This window comes from Aspergillus pseudodeflectus, assembly GCF_044049435.1.
Source record: "Aspergillus pseudodeflectus strain CBS 756.74 chromosome Unknown BJX68scaffold_3, whole genome shotgun sequence".
Lineage (NCBI taxonomy): Eukaryota > Fungi > Ascomycota > Eurotiomycetes > Eurotiales > Aspergillaceae > Aspergillus > Aspergillus pseudodeflectus.
This window is the reverse complement of record NW_027263779.1, coordinates 789429-804730: the sequence shown is the minus strand read 5'-3', so window position 1 is coordinate 804730 and position 15302 is coordinate 789429. Positions and strand designations below refer to the sequence as shown.

Genomic DNA, 15302 nt, shown 5'->3' with positions numbered 1-15302 from the left:
TTCCGCCTGTAAAAGGGACCAAAAATGGGCCAATTGAGCACACACATGGCTGACAGTCGCGTGGCAGGACACCAGCCGAGCTCGGCCGAGAGCTCGATCGTAGCGTGATGAAACAGTGCTTATGTGAGACGTCGTTTGCCTGGAGCCTGGAATCGCCTAAGTTGCCTTTCAATCGCGTCCAGGGGCCAAAAGCAAGCTAAGTTCAAAGGCAAGTTTCGAAGTAAGTTGTTGAGAACCTGAAATTCCACCTCCATTGGCGATCGACGGGTGGAAACAGTACCCAAACACGCTAGTCCTAAAACGACAATCTTTACGCTAGCCTGAAACGGGGAGCTTGCGCCCCAGCAACTGTTGCCGACCTCACGCCATCTCAGCTCCCGAACCCCTCTCCATCATGCATTCTTCTTATCTCATGAGCCCACTGACTTGGATAATCTTTCTCGACACCGTGTCGGCTTTATACGAGACTTCAAGCCACAAGAATGGACGACCGAGGTGCTCTTTCAGATGAGGTAGAGTTGCGGACTCCGGTTGCTTGCTTGTCTTTCCCCGCTTAGCACAAGAGCCGTCCTAAACTACATCTTCAGGAGGCACACAACCCCATAGTCAGCGAACCGACCCAGATCAAGACACACGCGCTACACAGTGTTGCAGAGATCGACCCCGTCGGTTTAGCATGCGACGACCCGCCGAACTCACGAGCCGAGACGGACCGAGCAGTGACGGACGGGCACGATGGGCACAACTCTCCACTGACGGGGTTGGAGGCGTTGAAAAACATTTTGGATCGCGAAGGGTGGGACAAATTTGGCTTTGTTCTATTTCGGACATACTACACAGATGAGTCGTTATGGGAGCGGTTTGTGGAACAGTACAACGCGATCCTCCGGGCGGGACTGGGATCGCCGTCGCAAGCCGATACTTCTGAGATCTTGGAAAAGGTGCACATGGAGATTGTGTCTGATGACTGTATGGCGAACAAGATCCCAGCGCACATAGCCTTGGCGTATCGAATATTCAGCGACATCGAGCCGGGGCTCAAGACCAAAATGTGCTTGATTGTCGATAAGGAGAGTATGGAGTCGATCGCAGGCACGGACTCTCAATCAGTACCATTTGTCAAAGCCGTTGATGTTGTCCTGGGCGCGGACGCGGAATCAGCCTTCCCGCGTGTCATCAAAGTGGCGATTTCCTCCTTGCTGGCAAGGTTTTACCCGGCGCTCGCCAATTGTGACACGGTGTGGGAGATTGCGCCTAGTGATGACGAGGTCTGGATAGACTGGCCTGATGATGCGGTGCGGGAGTAATAAGGGGCCACGGTTTGCCTACTATGCGCTGGTCGCACATATAACCCCTCTCTTGGTTTGCTCGTAACTATTCAATCGGAATCCTGGCTAAAGATCCTCTGAATCATTATACTCGTCGAATAGATTATTTGGTCTCCCTCATAATCATCTGTAGCGCCTGCTCCTATACAATAAAACCGTCACTTGCTGATCTAATGTCTCAAAATCTCTACAGTGTGTACAAGATGCGACTACTGGGCGGGCCCACACACGGGCACCGAGAGAGCCATGGCCGTCTGGGGTCTAAAACATGGACTCTTTCCAGTCGTGTAACAAGCCATATGCTAACCGTGTCAGTGGACGTTACGATGATGATTTCGTCCTACCTGCGGATACGGACAGGCTTCTCGAATGCTGCTCCGGAATCAACACCTGGCAACTTCCGGCTGACTAGACTGCAGCAATGCGAAAGTCCAACAGTACACTGTGCGTTGACGATGTTAGAATGGACTGCAAATTGTTACACGCGGAGCCATGGACGGATCTCAGCGTAGCTACCGTCGGGTGTGGATCGTGACACAGTGATAAAAGGAGAACATCGGTCGATGGGCCCATGATGAGTACTTTCAAATGTCCTCGAACCTATAAAGGGCGGCAGTTCCAGACTGTCCGTCTTGAGAGTAAAGCCCAACAGTGACCTGGATCGTGGCTCGGGCAGTTTCTCCACCTTCGTTTCAAACTTACAGTCATTCGCTTGCAAGAAACCCTTGGTCCATCGTAGTCATGCTCTTCACACTCGTTCTTAACTTTATCGCCTGCCTCTTGTTCGTTCCACCAAGCAGCGCCCAAGGCAATCCCGCCCAATGTCCCTCGAACATAACCTATACCGTTGTTCATGGGGATGACTGTAGGAAGATCGCAAGGGCGCACGGTATCCCAATGGCGTTATTAATCTCAGTCAATAACGCCGACTGTGCGAATCTGTGGAGTATGTGACTGCCCGCCCTCTTTGGATCCATGCGCCTTCTCACATGCACTAGGTGGTCAGGTACTATGTGTCCCACAATCCTGTCAGCTGTACCCCGTAAGCGCCGGAAGCACTTGCCAGGCCATCTGCGACATCAACAGAATCACAATTGACCAACTATACGAATGGAACCCTTACCTTAACTCGGAGTGCACCAACCTAATCGCCGGGGACGAGGTATGTATCGGCCGCCCAGGATCAGGCATGCACCCGACAGTTACTACAACCACATTCGTGACTGCAACATCGGTCAGAACGAGTGGCTACGCCACTTCAACCGTTCTACCACCTGGCCAGACCCCACACGGTACCACGCACAAATGCGGAGCATATTATCGAGTCCGAGCGGGAGACTACTGCGAGCTCATTGCTGACAACTTCAGCATTGAGCTGCCGTTGTTCCAAGCGATCAATCCCTCCATCAATAACGACTGCACGAACCTGGTGCCTGGCTTGTACTACTGCGTCTCGCCGACCAGAGATTGGAACCAGACGACAACGACAACGTCGGCTCATACCTACACCAGCGCTCCGGCGCCCACACCCAGTGGCACCACATCCCACTGCTATGATGTTTGTTCCCCAAGGCATCAATGGCATCTGCACAGCTAATGTTGAGTTAGTGGTACATCGTCCGGTCAGGGGACAGCTGCCTCCGCATTGAATCGTTGTATGGAATCACGCTCGATGAATTCAGGCTCTGGAATCCGAGCCTGAACCAGGATTGTTCGAACCTGAGGGCTGGACATGCGTACTGTATCAATGGAGAACGCGAACAACCGCCGTCTCCGCGATGGGTCCAGGCACAGCCAACCCGGGATCCCAAGATGAATATTCTTGCGGATAGGATGGCCATCATCGAAAACGGAATACCCGAACAAGAGAAGATACCATGAGCTGTAGCACTTCTTTGCTCTGGGACCCCTGTTTGTTGTTTTTATGATGTCCTCGCATACTGGTACAGACGGCGTGACCCTACAATTTCTTAGCTTCACCGGATGAAGAGAGAACAGTCGCGGGGTAAACATGATAGTAGCCTAACTAGTTCCAGATGGTCATAAGCTGAATGGAAACAAAGCCAAGAACCTGAATTGGTCCATGAGGCCACTGTACCTTGTGCCCCCTTTCTAAAGCACCGTGCTGGCGCGATTGATTTGCTTCTCGATAGCCCGAAGCCCATATGGCTTATAGTTGCTCTGTAGCAGTCAGTATATCAGTAGAGTCGAAGCCCGACGGTAACTGAAGGAATGTTATTCCGGGAGGATAGACAGACAATGATCTAGCTTCGTTTTGATCGCGCGAAATGCGCCCCTTCGCATTCCCGCCACAAGAAGGCCATGAGTCAAGTTTTCTTTGTCTTCGTTATGAACCAGCTGCGCCTACCACCGGAAGGAGTGCTTGACGGTATGTCCCGCGATCATCCCGAGCTCTTAAAGAAACCGTGTGCCTTCATTGAGTATTGCCAATATAAAGCCCTTGTTTTTGAAGACGTTCTCAAGATGTTGGCCGCGGCAGTATCCTAGAAACTAGCGTTATCAACATATCAAGTGATGAACGGTCTGATCTCCGGTGGCGGACCTGTAAATGACCTCGAGAGGGGAATCATCCCGTTGTCTATTAACCAGCAGCCATCACATGCGGTCACAGTACGCAAAGGGAGCACGCGCTACCTAAGGTAAACAGAAAGGTGGCCTTGTCCGGTTTGACGTTAGTGCCTAAGATCCGAGGACTCGATCACTCCAGCCCTAGCGCTACCCACAGCCACAGCATAAGCAGACGAGACCCGAGTCTTGGGAGTGAATCGTAGCACTCATAGACGGAATCTCGGATGGTAGAGAAAGGGACTTATTCAATGGCGCTCCCTATAGCTTCTCGAAGCAAGATGAGACGACCACAATGCTTAATCGGCATGTCCCGAGTTCTCCTTCTGAATACACGGGCGGGGCGGCGGAGCGCTCAATTCTTATCGGCGTGGCCTGAGGGTCTAGAGCTCTGATCACGCTCAGACGCACTCCGGTTATTGTGTACAAAATTCGTCCACGTTTGAGCCTAGGAAGAAGAAATGTGTAAGTAGCTGCCGAAGTAATCCACCAAACCTGGAGCAGTACGTGTGTTTTGTTGATTCCAGTCAAATCCCTACTCCCATCCAAGGCTACCAGGCCGAATAAACGTTCTCAGTGCAGTGTTTTTCATTCAAGTATTTCTCAAATCCAGGGCAGGCTGTAGCTGTCGGGGTCCCGCGTTCAAGCGGTGGATTTCTCTGCGGAATTCTTGTTATTAGGAGACAGACTGAGAACGTATGGCCCTTGAGCCAGCCGACGAAGGCTATACGGCAAAGATGTGGTCAAAGCTGGACTGAAGGAGCAGATGTCAGCATTGGTATCTGTCACTCGACCGTTCTGTTGCTGGAGAATGTTGCGGGGACGTCAACTAACCGCACTGCACCGCTGCGCGGTTCGAAAACTCGGTTGTTCTCTAATTCCAGCGCCACGCGTAGTGGCATCCGGAGGTAGGGAGGTAAAGCAAACGGCTTTTGCGGAGGTTGAGAGTCCACGATTTGCGGGAGTACATCTCACAGAGGTGTTGTGTTGGTCTGGCTGACTCGCCACCATGAGAGAGAAAATGCGGCACGACTTGTAAAGTACTACTGTCAAGAAGCATCATATCTTCGCCTCTGGTCTTCGAAAGACTTTAATGATAAAAAGATAATATTATTCCACCCTCTTCTAGTAACTTTTTTCTGGCCGATACGCCGTTTGAATGCCCTTAGAAAATGCAGCAAATGCTAATTGATAGAACCCTCCCAGATATACCACCATTGTAGAACGCCATGAGAAAACGAGAATATGTGAGAAAATACTCCGACAAAATGCGGTCATTGGCACGTCCACCATATGAGGCCGGCCGCTTGGACCCATCAGTAAACTTGTACGCATCGGTAAAGCAAAAAAGCAATAATCGTCCGATCCATGCGAGTACGAAGAAACAGGGAAGAAAAAGAAAAACGAAATCAGATCTCCTCATTGGGACTTATCTCGCCGGCGTCGTCGTTGCTGGTTTCACCGTCGCTCTCAGAGGTTGGCTCCTCGTCATCGTCATCGTCATCGTTATCCTCATCCTCATCTCCATCGTCATCGTCATCATCATCACTCTCATCCTCATCATCCTCGAAATCATCAAGGTCATCTGGATGCCAGCTATGGCCGGACATGCAGCATGGGCAAAAGTTCTCCGCGGAAATCCAACCGTAAACTGAGTCAAAGATTCCGAAGTCGATAGGGCTCATGGTAATACAGTCGAATCCCAGTTTAGCAGCAATGCGCATGACTTTGGGGTTTAAAGGTGGTTCGTCATCGGGGCCAATCTTAGCACGTGTCTTGCTCATGTCGCAAAAGTGGCCGACGAGAATCAGGTCCGTCATACTTGGATAGCGCCCAGGAGCTGCTTTGACGACATCTCCCAGCTGCTGAGCGAGAACCTGTTTGTTCACGCAGTGGTGGAAGGCTTCAACGGATAGAGACTCCAAAGAAGGTGGCAGGACATCGAACAAATGGTTCCGAGGCGAAGGGACACCTTCCTCCCAGTCGAGAAGACACATGGATGGAATGCTGAGTTGCCTGAGAGCGGTAAAATCTAGTAGGGGTCCAAAGAATACGGGTGTTCCTAGTCCGTATCCAGGATCTCCGGCCATCGAGATGGATTCCAGAGTGCTCTTGTGCCTGGACAGAGACTGATGAAATTCAGGTGCCATCAATAGTCTCTCGCAGTCACAAACAAACGCATGGTGGTAAACGATTGATTTCAAGCCTGCCACTGCACGGGAGAGACTCGCAAAACCCGTGCTCGAGTTGCTCGAGTGAAGCTGTATGTCCGTAACAGTCGAAACTCCCTCTGGCACTTCCTCATCGGTGTCCTCGTCATCCTCATAGCGTTCAATGACATAATAGCCCGAGAAACGCTCAAGGGCGGGAAGGCGGAAGAAAAGCAGCACCTCTTCAGTGCTAATGCCAACCTCTGTCCTCCACCACTTTAGATTGACTTCGCGCAGCTTGGTAAAGGTCGATCCAAGGCTGAACCGATTGCCAGTGGCTCCTACCCTTTCCAGCACCCTTTCTCTGTAGTCTGTGCCATTTTCCCACGCAATGTCCAGCTTCTCAAGGTTCGGTAGCAAAGTCCACAGCATTGCCCACCACGCGTCTTCCTGATCCCATTTACGGTCCCCTTTTCCAACCAAAGCGTCTTTCCACTCAGTCAGCTCCTCCTCGGTAAGTGCAAGCTTGCTAAGGATTTGATGGACACGATTGGGGCTGTACCGGGCTCTGCATTTGTGGGAGCAGGGCTCAGTGGAAGCGAGATGCAAATGACGGACGCGGGCTGCTAGAGACGGTTTGTGAGAGAGGACAGTAGTTAGACGGCTCAGAGTTGCGATGCAGTCGGGTCTGATGGTCACGCAGGAGTAGGCCTGCGAGAGAAGCAGCTCTTGGAGGTCTCGGGAACAGCTGGCGAAGTGAAGAACATCGCTAGTATGGGGCAAGTGCCTCGAGATGAGAAGAAGAATCTCGTTGGGGAGGTCGGTGAGCATTGCGGAGGTCAGTCTCGATGCAGAGAATGATGGAAGTGGTATCGCAATGCTGAGAGGGGCTTTTCTCGTTTCGAAGCGAGGAGTGTGGTGAGAGGAAGATGGGTAACACCGGGGAGAGACGCCAAGAAGTCAACCATCAGCTGCCTCAGGCGACAGACATCACCACGGCCACCTTGCACCCTCTGGAGGTATGGGAATAGTATCATTCACTCGAGTAATTGTACCAGCATAGCCAAGCTTTGGTTTACTTTCTCCCTTACTTGAATCCATGATGCGAATCTAGTACTATCTACCTATCGATGGGGATATAATCGCCAGATATAATGTCCTGAGACAAATGGAGCGCCTGGTTCATTATCTTGAGGAGGTAAAAGACCTTGGAAAGGTCTCCCTACGCCGGCTAAGTCTGGGTTACTGTCAATATAGGCCCAACCATCCCACCTTGGTGCTGGTTATGCGTTTTACAACACAGAAAATGCATTATTTATAATTGACGACTTATCTAGAAATCGGATTAGGTTATTTCTCATATTGATCGACTAGATGACTGGTAGTTCTTGCAGAGTTAGGTACCCAGGTAGGCACCAGCAAATCTCATGCACTTGTACCTGAGTTGGAGTCCCTGGCTTCGGCTCTGATGGTTCCGCGTCGGGCCATTGCTATGACTCCAACTTTGACCAATGACTCGACCTTTGGGGAATAGGATGTTTACATCTCATTTAAATAGATCCAATAGCATATAAGCGATCTTATCAGATCCTGGGGGTTGATCTGTGCCGACATCCATAAGCTTGACCTCGAGCATAAATAGTGCGTACCACCTTGCTCCTGTGTTTATCCCTTGCTTACCTGAGGACCTCTCCAACAATGGCGCCAACTCACCCCTCAGAGATTCCTCATGATATCATCACCCGCGTCGCCCTTTCAGACGTCGAACTCGCTTCAATTAACCCTCAACAGAGCAAAGAAACCGACTCGTTTCTCGTCGCCTTTACAGAGCCATACGATGCAGAGAACCCCAAGGACTGGCCAACTGGCCGCAAGTGGGCAGTCACCGATGTGCTCTCCGCAACTGGGTTTAACCGCATTATGGTCTCAACAATTATGGCACCGGCGTTGTCCTTAATCGCCAAGGAGTTCGACATGAACTCGGCAGAGTCTGCCATGGCACTCTCCATTTACCTTCTCGCGACCGCGCTTGGTCCGTTGGTTATTGGGCCACTCTCCGAAGTGTACGGTCGCAAACCGATTCTTCACGCGTCAAATATATGGTTCCTCATCTGGAATGTTGTATGTGGGTTTGCGAATAGTAAGGAGGTGCTCATCGCGTCGCGATTCCTCGCTGGATTCGGTGCGAGCGCGATTTATGCTCTCGCGAATGGAGTCCTTGGTGATATCTGGCGACCCGAGCAGCGTGGACGGTCACTGAGTGTTTACCTCCTAATACCGCTCCTTGGTGCTGCTGTCGGTATGTTAAGGGCCTTCTGACAGTCAATTACTTGCACTAATCGCCCTTTAGGTCCTATCATTGGAGGGTTCATGGCTGGTCGGACTACATGGAGATGGATGTTCTGGGCAACCTCTGTATTTCAAGCTGTGATGATCCTCGTCTCATTTACAGCCTTTCAAGAAACATATGAGCCCATGATCCTTCGGTCACGGGCGGAGCGAATCCGTCAGGAGACCGGCGACAACCGCTACTATACCCTCGATGAACGCCAACATACGAGCACTGGACCATGGCGGGTTCTCGGTCGGGCTCTCATCAGACCCCTACGCCTTCTAGCTTTCCACCCGATCATACAGACTACATCCATTATATCCGGATTCGGATATGGCGTTCTGTACATTGTCCTATCAACATTCTCTGACCTCTGGACCAAGCACTACAACCAATCCGTCGAGATTAGCGGTCTGCATTATATCGCCTGTGCGCTCGGCGAAATCATCGGCAGCCAAATCTGCGCCAGCGTTATGGACACACTATACCACCGAATGACCGTCCGCTCTGAGAGGAACCATTCCCCTGAACTTCGCCTCCCCTCCATCATTCCAGGCGCCATAATTGCTCCCGTCGGATTGTTCATATATGGCTGGACTGCACAGTACCGTGTACATTGGGCAGTAGTCGATCTTGGTATTCTTATCGCGCTCCTCGGTATGCAGATCAAGGATATGCCACTTACTGCGTACGTGATGGAGGCATACCCAGACCATGTGAGCAGTGCGATGGCCGCTTCTCAGTTCATGCGGAGCTTGACGGCTTTTCTGTTTCCTTTGTTCGCGCCAAGGATGTATGAAGTGATGGGATATGGGTGGGGAAACAGTACCATTGCAATCATCACTATCCTTGTCGGTGTCTCTGGACCGGCAGCGCTCTGGGTCTATGGGCAGAGATTGAGAGAGAAGGCGAGGGCCGTTCGATAGGAAGAAAGGCCCATGGTGTCTGGCTGCTTCTCTGGACCTTGCCCTTTGGTGGCACATCAGCCTCGGCTCGTTTAGGACCTTTGTCGAGCGGACAGCCCTTTCGCTGTCTCGCAGCACATGTTGCTCGCGGGAGTGGAATTATAGACCGAGAAAAAAAAAAAAAGCTGTTGCTTTCTTAATGATCGGATGAATACATCCATCCGTACCGCCATGCTTCGAGTTATTCTGATTCGGCACGCGAAATCGGCCCAATTCATCCCCATCGGCCCCGGGTGATCTCTCAGCAAATGTACGCTGTTAGGGAGCCTTCTCTTCCCTCCGACATACCCAGCAATACCGGCGTCCGGGTGGATCCAGTTCTCCAGAAACAAACAGACCAAGGCTCTTAGTGCTGACACTAGTGAGTCACCCGTGCTATATAGGACGCTATCCAGTCCGCCTTCCATGGTTCCTGGCCCCACCAACCCCTCGTCAAACTCGGCCGCCATCAGCCACCAGCAACATGGCAGTTCACGTCGTCTCCAAGACGGATAACAGACAGCACGCGACATTCCAACTCCCTGAGCAACAGAAGCCGCTCCAGCCTTCTTCTGTACGAGTCCGCGCGTCTCTGATTACCCTTTCGTCGAATAATCTGAGTTACGCTCTCGGAGGAACCAGACTGCACTGGTGGGATACGTATCCCGTCCCAGCTACCGCCCCAAGCCCGTACAACGACAATTCTGCATGGGGGATCGTTCCAGCCTGGGGGTTAGCGACCGTTATCGAGTCCACTATCCCTGGGATCGACCACGGAACGACCCTATATGGCTACTGGCCAACCTCTCAACATGCGGTGGACCTTCAGCTGGCTGCGGGTGAAGTGCCCGGACACTGGCGCGAGACTTCAGCACACCGCACAGCGTTGATGCCTTTATATAATCGGTACGATATTCTCGACATATCTGGTAGGGACAGCGAAAGACTTGGCTGGGAAGTCGGCATCAAACCCGTCCTTCTCGCAGGCTACGTTCTAAGCCAGTATGTGTTCACACCGGACGCAAAGCTTAACCCGCCAGTTCACCCATTTGGTGGGACGGAGGGATGGGATTCTAGCACGGCAGACCTGTCGAAATCGGTTTTCGTCAGTTTGTCCGCATCAACGAAGACGGCGAGGTCGCTCGCGTATTACTTTTACTGTCGCCCAGCTGGGTCCGGCCCACTCAGGTTCCTGCAGGTCACATCCTCACCGGCAGCCATCGCGGAGGCAGCTGATAAGTTTCTACCTCAATTTCCCGTGAAGGCGATTGGATATGACGAGGTTGAGTCGGTAGAGGCATGGCTGAATGATGCAGAGGCTGAGAGGATCATTATTGCGGATTTCGGTGCTCGAGATGGAGCACTTGACGGACTGCGAGGCGTTATCGAGAACAGCGACTCGTCGAAGGGAGTGACGGTCACTATCTTGCAGATTGGCAATCAACAGAAGGTATGTTCCATACTCCCAGCTTGAAATGAATCAAAACTAACTATAGTCTAGGTATACACCCCTGGAGAATCCCAGGCAGCTCAAATGGAAGTTGTGGCCTTGGGCAAGGTTCGAACGAATACGTCCGCTATTCAGGAGACTGCGATAGAACTCCAAGGGGCAGCCCCGTACTTCGCCGACTACAATAAGAGATGGAAGCAGTGGCTCGAGCATCGCGAGTGTGCCGCACCTGATCTAAAGTTGGTCTGGGGGGAGGGAGTTGTGGGTGACAATGGGGTCGAAGGCGCATGGGAACGACTGGGACAGGGACAGGTCAGGCCAGAGGAGGTGCTTGTTTATCGATTGTTAAATGAAAGGAACAACCGGCTCTAGAATGGGCTTGTAGGCCAAGCGGATGTTCAATCGGGCCGAGGCCAGGGTGTTTCACTCTTGAAACTGGCTGGGCGGGCAGGTTTATCCTCAGCCTGAGATCAGACGATAACTCCCGTCGAAAGGCTACTTGAATGAAAGTAATTGAAAAAAGCTAGTACATCTTAATACTCAATTGTGAAGTAGAAGTACTGACTGTATAGATTGTCCTGATTACATAAGAGTCCCAGCCACCCACCGATTCAACCAGCCGTCATCGAGCTCTCTCTGACGTCCACATAAACAAGGGATCCATTGAACCCCTTGGGCTAGGCCCTCCAATTACTGCTTCTTTACTCAAGCAGCCATGGCCAAGCGCTTCCCGTGGCGAAGTCAAAGTGGACCAGCTAGGTCAAGGTCTAACTTGTACCCAAAACATGGCAGCGAACAACGTCGATTCTCATCAAGCAACAAAAGACATCAAGCATCTGACTTGTTCGAGTACACATCTGGTCGGTGGATGTAAAGTTTTCCTGTAAACTTCCATTCTTGACGATTTACTAACGAGTCACCACAGGTACAATGACGCCCTCCGTCACGCAGAGAGACGACGGACGTTCAACGTTCCCGAACTGAAGCGCCTTGCCGCACAGTCCGTCCAGCATCGCGAAGAAGACGTGGTCGACCTCGTGAAGCTTGCTGAAGGAGGCTTCAATCGAAGCTTCCTCATCACATTGCAGAATGGGCGTCAACTAGTCGCGCGGATTCCCTACCCAGTCACCGAGCCCAAGGCCCTGATGATAGCAAGCGAAGTTGCAACGATGGACTTTGTCCGCTCTCATGGCATACCCGTCCCTAAGATATTTGACTACTCTGTGACGGAAGATAATGCAGCTGGTACTGAGTATATCTTCATGGAATATGTTCAGGATATTAACCTGGGCCATATCTGGTTTACTCTAACGTGGAAACAGAGGGAGAAAATTGTGACCAGTTTGGTAGAGCTGGAGTCGAGACTGTTTGCGCTGCAGTTTCCTGCTTCTGGCAGTCTATTCTACTCACGAGACTTAGCAGACGACATTCCGCGAGTACCTCTGCAACAACAAGACCCGGATACTGGGAAGGATTTCTGTATTGGTCCTGATATGTCGCTTGGGATGTGGTATGGAAGGCGACTGGGGTTATCAGTTGACCGTGGACCTTGTGAGCTTCATCCCATATTGGTTCTCTTTGAGTGATGACCCTGCAACTAACAAATCAAAGACAACGACAGTTTATCAGCACTCACGGCCGGTGCCAAAAAAGAGATTGCATATCTCACAAAATACGGACGGCCAATCCAGCCACTGCAGCGGCTCAGGAGAGAGTTGTATGACTACAAAGAACAGTCTCACCTCGAGCATCTAGCGACCTTGAACACCTTTTTACAAGCCGCGCCTCACCTTATTCCAAACGGAAATCCAACCCTTCAGCGCCCGGTCGTTCGGCATCCCGATCTACAACCAAACAACGTATTCGTGACCCCAGATTTGGAAATCAGCAGTGTGATCGACTGGCAGCACGCGTCAATTCTTCCCCTCTTCCTTCAGTGTGGCATTCTAAATAGTCTCCAAAATTACGGCGACCCAGTGTCGGAAACCTTACAGGTCCCCGCTGTACCCAATTTTGATGACCTAGGCGAGGAAGACCAGTACCATGAGGTTGAGCTTTTTCGCAAGCGACATCTTCACTATCTTTATTTCGCGAAAACCGCAGCTTTGAACAGGACTCACCATGAAGCCTTGAGCTACCCTTTGAGTATCCTCCGCCGGCGCCTTTTCCGACATGCGAGCGAGCCCTGGGAGGGTGACAACATTACATTAAAGGCCGATCTGGCCAGAATGTCGAGAGATTGGACTAAATTAGATATCTACGAGACCGTACCTTATCCAAAAACATACTCAGAAGAAGAGTCGGCAGAATACCTCCGGCTGGACCATGCACAAGTCGAAGCAGACGAACAGCTTCAAACTTGCCAGGATATTGTTGGGGTTGGGAGTGAGGGATGGGTTCCGCTCGAAAACTACAACGAGGCGAAACAGCGCGAGAGAAAGCTCAAGACTGACGCCCTGGAGGCCGTTGAGTCGGAGGAGGAGAGGATGCGTCTGGAGCAGAATTGGATTTTTGATGACTTTCCAGAGGACGAGTACTTGTGATCAGGAATCAAGCATGAGTAGTATCAACAGCATACCTTGATAAGACGTCAACTCTGCCTTCCGGGAATGGACTTTTTTTTTTCTCGTGATCCTCCCCTGACCCTCTATCCGCGACACTTACACGTAAGTAGTGGCTTGAGAGATAGAGCTCTCACCCTAGAAAGCCGCGTGTTTGCAGCGAATACCTCGCTAAAGCTCACACTGTCCTTTTTTGGGCCGATCGAAATGGTTTTCGGCGTACGTCTCAAACTGCGACGGCTGATCAGGGATACTGCATACACTGCGTCACTTTAGGCGCCGCCGCACGCGCCGCCGCATCCCTGCCAGCAATACGAGCTACCCATGCTCAGCACACCTGAAAGACCGATAGAAGCTGGGGATAAATCTTTATTTCCGGTATACGGTTGATCCCATGCTCGCCACCAATGCGGACTTTACGGGCTTAACCGGGGTTGCCAGAAGCATATATCAGCCTATACGACCCACCGAGCAGGACTCCTCGACAGAACTGTTGACATCAAACGAAAGAACTCGCCATTCTGCCCCTCACTAGAGCCCAAATCATGTCTACCCACAAAGCCCTAGTCCTCCATGCGCGCGATGCACCCCTCACCCTCGAAACCGTCCCGCGCCCCACAGTCTCAACCGGCGACGCCATCGTCCGCATCCTCGCCGCTGACATCGTCCCCTACATGAACGATGTTCTAACCAACAAACTCCCCTATCCGCTCTCCCTCCCCATGACACCGGGAAACACGGCAATCGGGCGTATCCACGAAGTCGGACCCGATGCAGTCAGTCTCACGCCGGGCCAGCTCGTCTTCTGCGACATTACCATCCGCGCGCGCGATAATCCGTCTGTCTCGATTCTCTACGGGATCCATGGAGGCGGATATCCGGCCGCGCAGAAACTCATGGATGGAGTCTGGCGCAATGCGACCTATGCGGAGTATGCAAGGTTTCCGTTGGAGAATCTGTATCCGCTGGATGAAGATGTTCTCCTGGGGAGGCTGGGGTATACTATCAATAATTTGTGTCTTATGCCTGTTGGTCTGGTCCCGTTCGGTGGGTTGTCAGAGGTGGATGTCAAGCCTGGTGAGGTTGTCATCATCGCACCTGCGACTGGGCGGTATGGTGGCGCTGCTGTCGCCGTTGCACTGGCGATGGGCGCGACTGTTATCGCGGCTGGCCGGAATGGGTCTGCGCTCGAGACTCTACAGCGGATCCATGGGACTGCGAGACTACGAACCGTCCAACTCACCGACGACGCGGCAGCCAATACAGAGGCATTCCGTGTGGCGGCAGGCAAAGCAGATGGAGCGGATGTCTACCTCGATCTCTCCCCGCCAGCAGTACAAGGGTCATCACTCCTCGCATCTGGTATCCGCGCACTCCGCCCCTTCGGCCGATGTATCGTGATGGGTGGCCATTTGGGGAATATTGAATTCCCGTATCTGGAGATCATGCTCAAGAGTATCCGCATCCAGGGCCGGTTCATGTATGATCGGAAGCATGTGCTGCAGATGATTCAGATGGTGGAGTCGGGATTATTGCCCTTGGGAGAGAAGTGTGGTGTGACTCATACCGAGGAGTTTGGGCTTGAGGGGATCGAAGATGCCTTGGAGGCCGCGGCGAAATTGAGTGGGTGGGGTGGGCATGTTGTTCTAAAGCCATAGGAGAGTATAGAGTACTACTAGTAATGCCTATAGGTGTTGCCGATATAGATAGCGCATATTGTTGGTATAGATAGACAAGTGTGCTACGGCCTCGCGGATTATCGATAAATCCACGAAGCCAAAGTGACCATGTCGATCTCAGCAAACGAGCGTTACGAGCATGACACTTAGGTCTTTATCGATAATAGCAAATCAAATTTGGAACGCTACAATGACACTACGTACATGGTACAAAGCTTGATGCCACAAAAAATGACACTCCGCGTCCCCACCCGCAGCCGCACCTGCAGCCG

At 51.8% G+C, this 15302-nt stretch overlaps 7 protein-coding genes across 7 annotated transcripts; 6 read left to right on the top strand and 1 right to left on the bottom strand.

The window, feature by feature from the left end:
- Positions 1-160: 160 nt before the first annotated feature.
- BJX68DRAFT_226291 (uncharacterized protein) lies at positions 161-1496 on the top strand. The gene is made up of 2 exons (XM_071038488.1): positions 161-512; positions 588-1496. Exons 1-2 carry the CDS (start codon positions 483-485, stop codon positions 1305-1307), a joined length of 750 nt encoding a protein of 249 aa, XP_070904408.1. The 5' UTR covers positions 161-482; the 3' UTR covers positions 1308-1496.
- Positions 1497-2069: 573 nt separating this feature from the next.
- On the top strand, positions 2070-3209 carry BJX68DRAFT_252379 (uncharacterized protein; the record flags this gene model as incomplete). The annotated part of the gene is made up of 3 exons (XM_071042555.1): positions 2070-2274; positions 2327-2886; positions 2937-3209. The coding sequence occupies 3 exons, from the start codon at positions 2070-2072 to the stop codon at positions 3207-3209; spliced, it is 1038 nt and encodes a 345-aa protein (XP_070904407.1).
- Positions 3210-5064: 1855 nt separating this feature from the next.
- On the bottom strand, positions 5065-6969 carry BJX68DRAFT_226286 (uncharacterized protein). Its single transcript, XM_071038487.1, has one exon. It carries the CDS (start codon positions 6893-6895, stop codon positions 5324-5326), a length of 1572 nt encoding a protein of 523 aa, XP_070904406.1. The 5' UTR covers positions 6896-6969; the 3' UTR covers positions 5065-5323.
- A 608-nt stretch (positions 6970-7577) lies between these two features.
- On the top strand, positions 7578-9573 carry BJX68DRAFT_115930 (MFS transporter). Its single transcript, XM_071036007.1, has 2 exons — positions 7578-8363; positions 8415-9573. The coding sequence occupies exons 1-2, from the start codon at positions 7763-7765 to the stop codon at positions 9320-9322; spliced, it is 1509 nt and encodes a 502-aa protein (XP_070904405.1). The 5' UTR covers positions 7578-7762; the 3' UTR covers positions 9323-9573.
- Positions 9574-11348, top strand: BJX68DRAFT_115923 (DUF2855 family protein). The gene is made up of 2 exons (XM_071036006.1): positions 9574-10790; positions 10842-11348. The coding sequence occupies exons 1-2, from the start codon at positions 9825-9827 to the stop codon at positions 11160-11162; spliced, it is 1287 nt and encodes a 428-aa protein (XP_070904404.1). The 5' UTR covers positions 9574-9824; the 3' UTR covers positions 11163-11348.
- Positions 11349-11505: 157 nt separating this feature from the next.
- BJX68DRAFT_276775 (uncharacterized protein) lies at positions 11506-13333 on the top strand (the record flags this gene model as incomplete). Its single annotated transcript, XM_071048180.1, has 4 exons — positions 11506-11549; positions 11583-11660; positions 11716-12341; positions 12402-13333. 4 exons carry the CDS (start codon positions 11506-11508, stop codon positions 13331-13333), a joined length of 1680 nt encoding a protein of 559 aa, XP_070904403.1.
- Positions 13334-13751: 418 nt separating this feature from the next.
- On the top strand, positions 13752-15137 carry BJX68DRAFT_226284 (isopropanol dehydrogenase). Its single transcript, XM_071038486.1, has one exon. It carries the CDS (start codon positions 13897-13899, stop codon positions 15007-15009), a length of 1113 nt encoding a protein of 370 aa, XP_070904402.1. The 5' UTR covers positions 13752-13896; the 3' UTR covers positions 15010-15137.
- Positions 15138-15302: the final 165 nt, after the last annotated feature.

Coding starts and splice junctions, on each gene's coding strand:
- BJX68DRAFT_226291 (XM_071038488.1), top strand. CDS start 483: ATGGACGACCGAGGTGCTCTTTCAGATGAG. Junction 513..587: donor GAGGTGCTCTTTCAGATGAG/GTAGAGTTGCGG, acceptor CTACATCTTCAG/GAGGCACACAACCCCATAGT.
- BJX68DRAFT_226286 (XM_071038487.1), bottom strand. CDS start 6,895: ATGCTCACCGACCTCCCCAACGAGATTCTTCTTCTCATCTCGAGGCAC.
- BJX68DRAFT_115930 (XM_071036007.1), top strand. CDS start 7,763: ATGGCGCCAACTCACCCCTCAGAGATTCCTCATGATATCATCACCCGC. Junction 8,364..8,414: donor GCTCCTTGGTGCTGCTGTCG/GTATGTTAAGGG, acceptor ATCGCCCTTTAG/GTCCTATCATTGGAGGGTTC.
- BJX68DRAFT_115923 (XM_071036006.1), top strand. CDS start 9,825: ATGGCAGTTCACGTCGTCTCCAAGACGGATAACAGACAGCACGCGACA. Junction 10,791..10,841: donor AGATTGGCAATCAACAGAAG/GTATGTTCCATA, acceptor ACTATAGTCTAG/GTATACACCCCTGGAGAATC.
- BJX68DRAFT_226284 (XM_071038486.1), top strand. CDS start 13,897: ATGTCTACCCACAAAGCCCTAGTCCTCCATGCGCGCGATGCACCCCTC.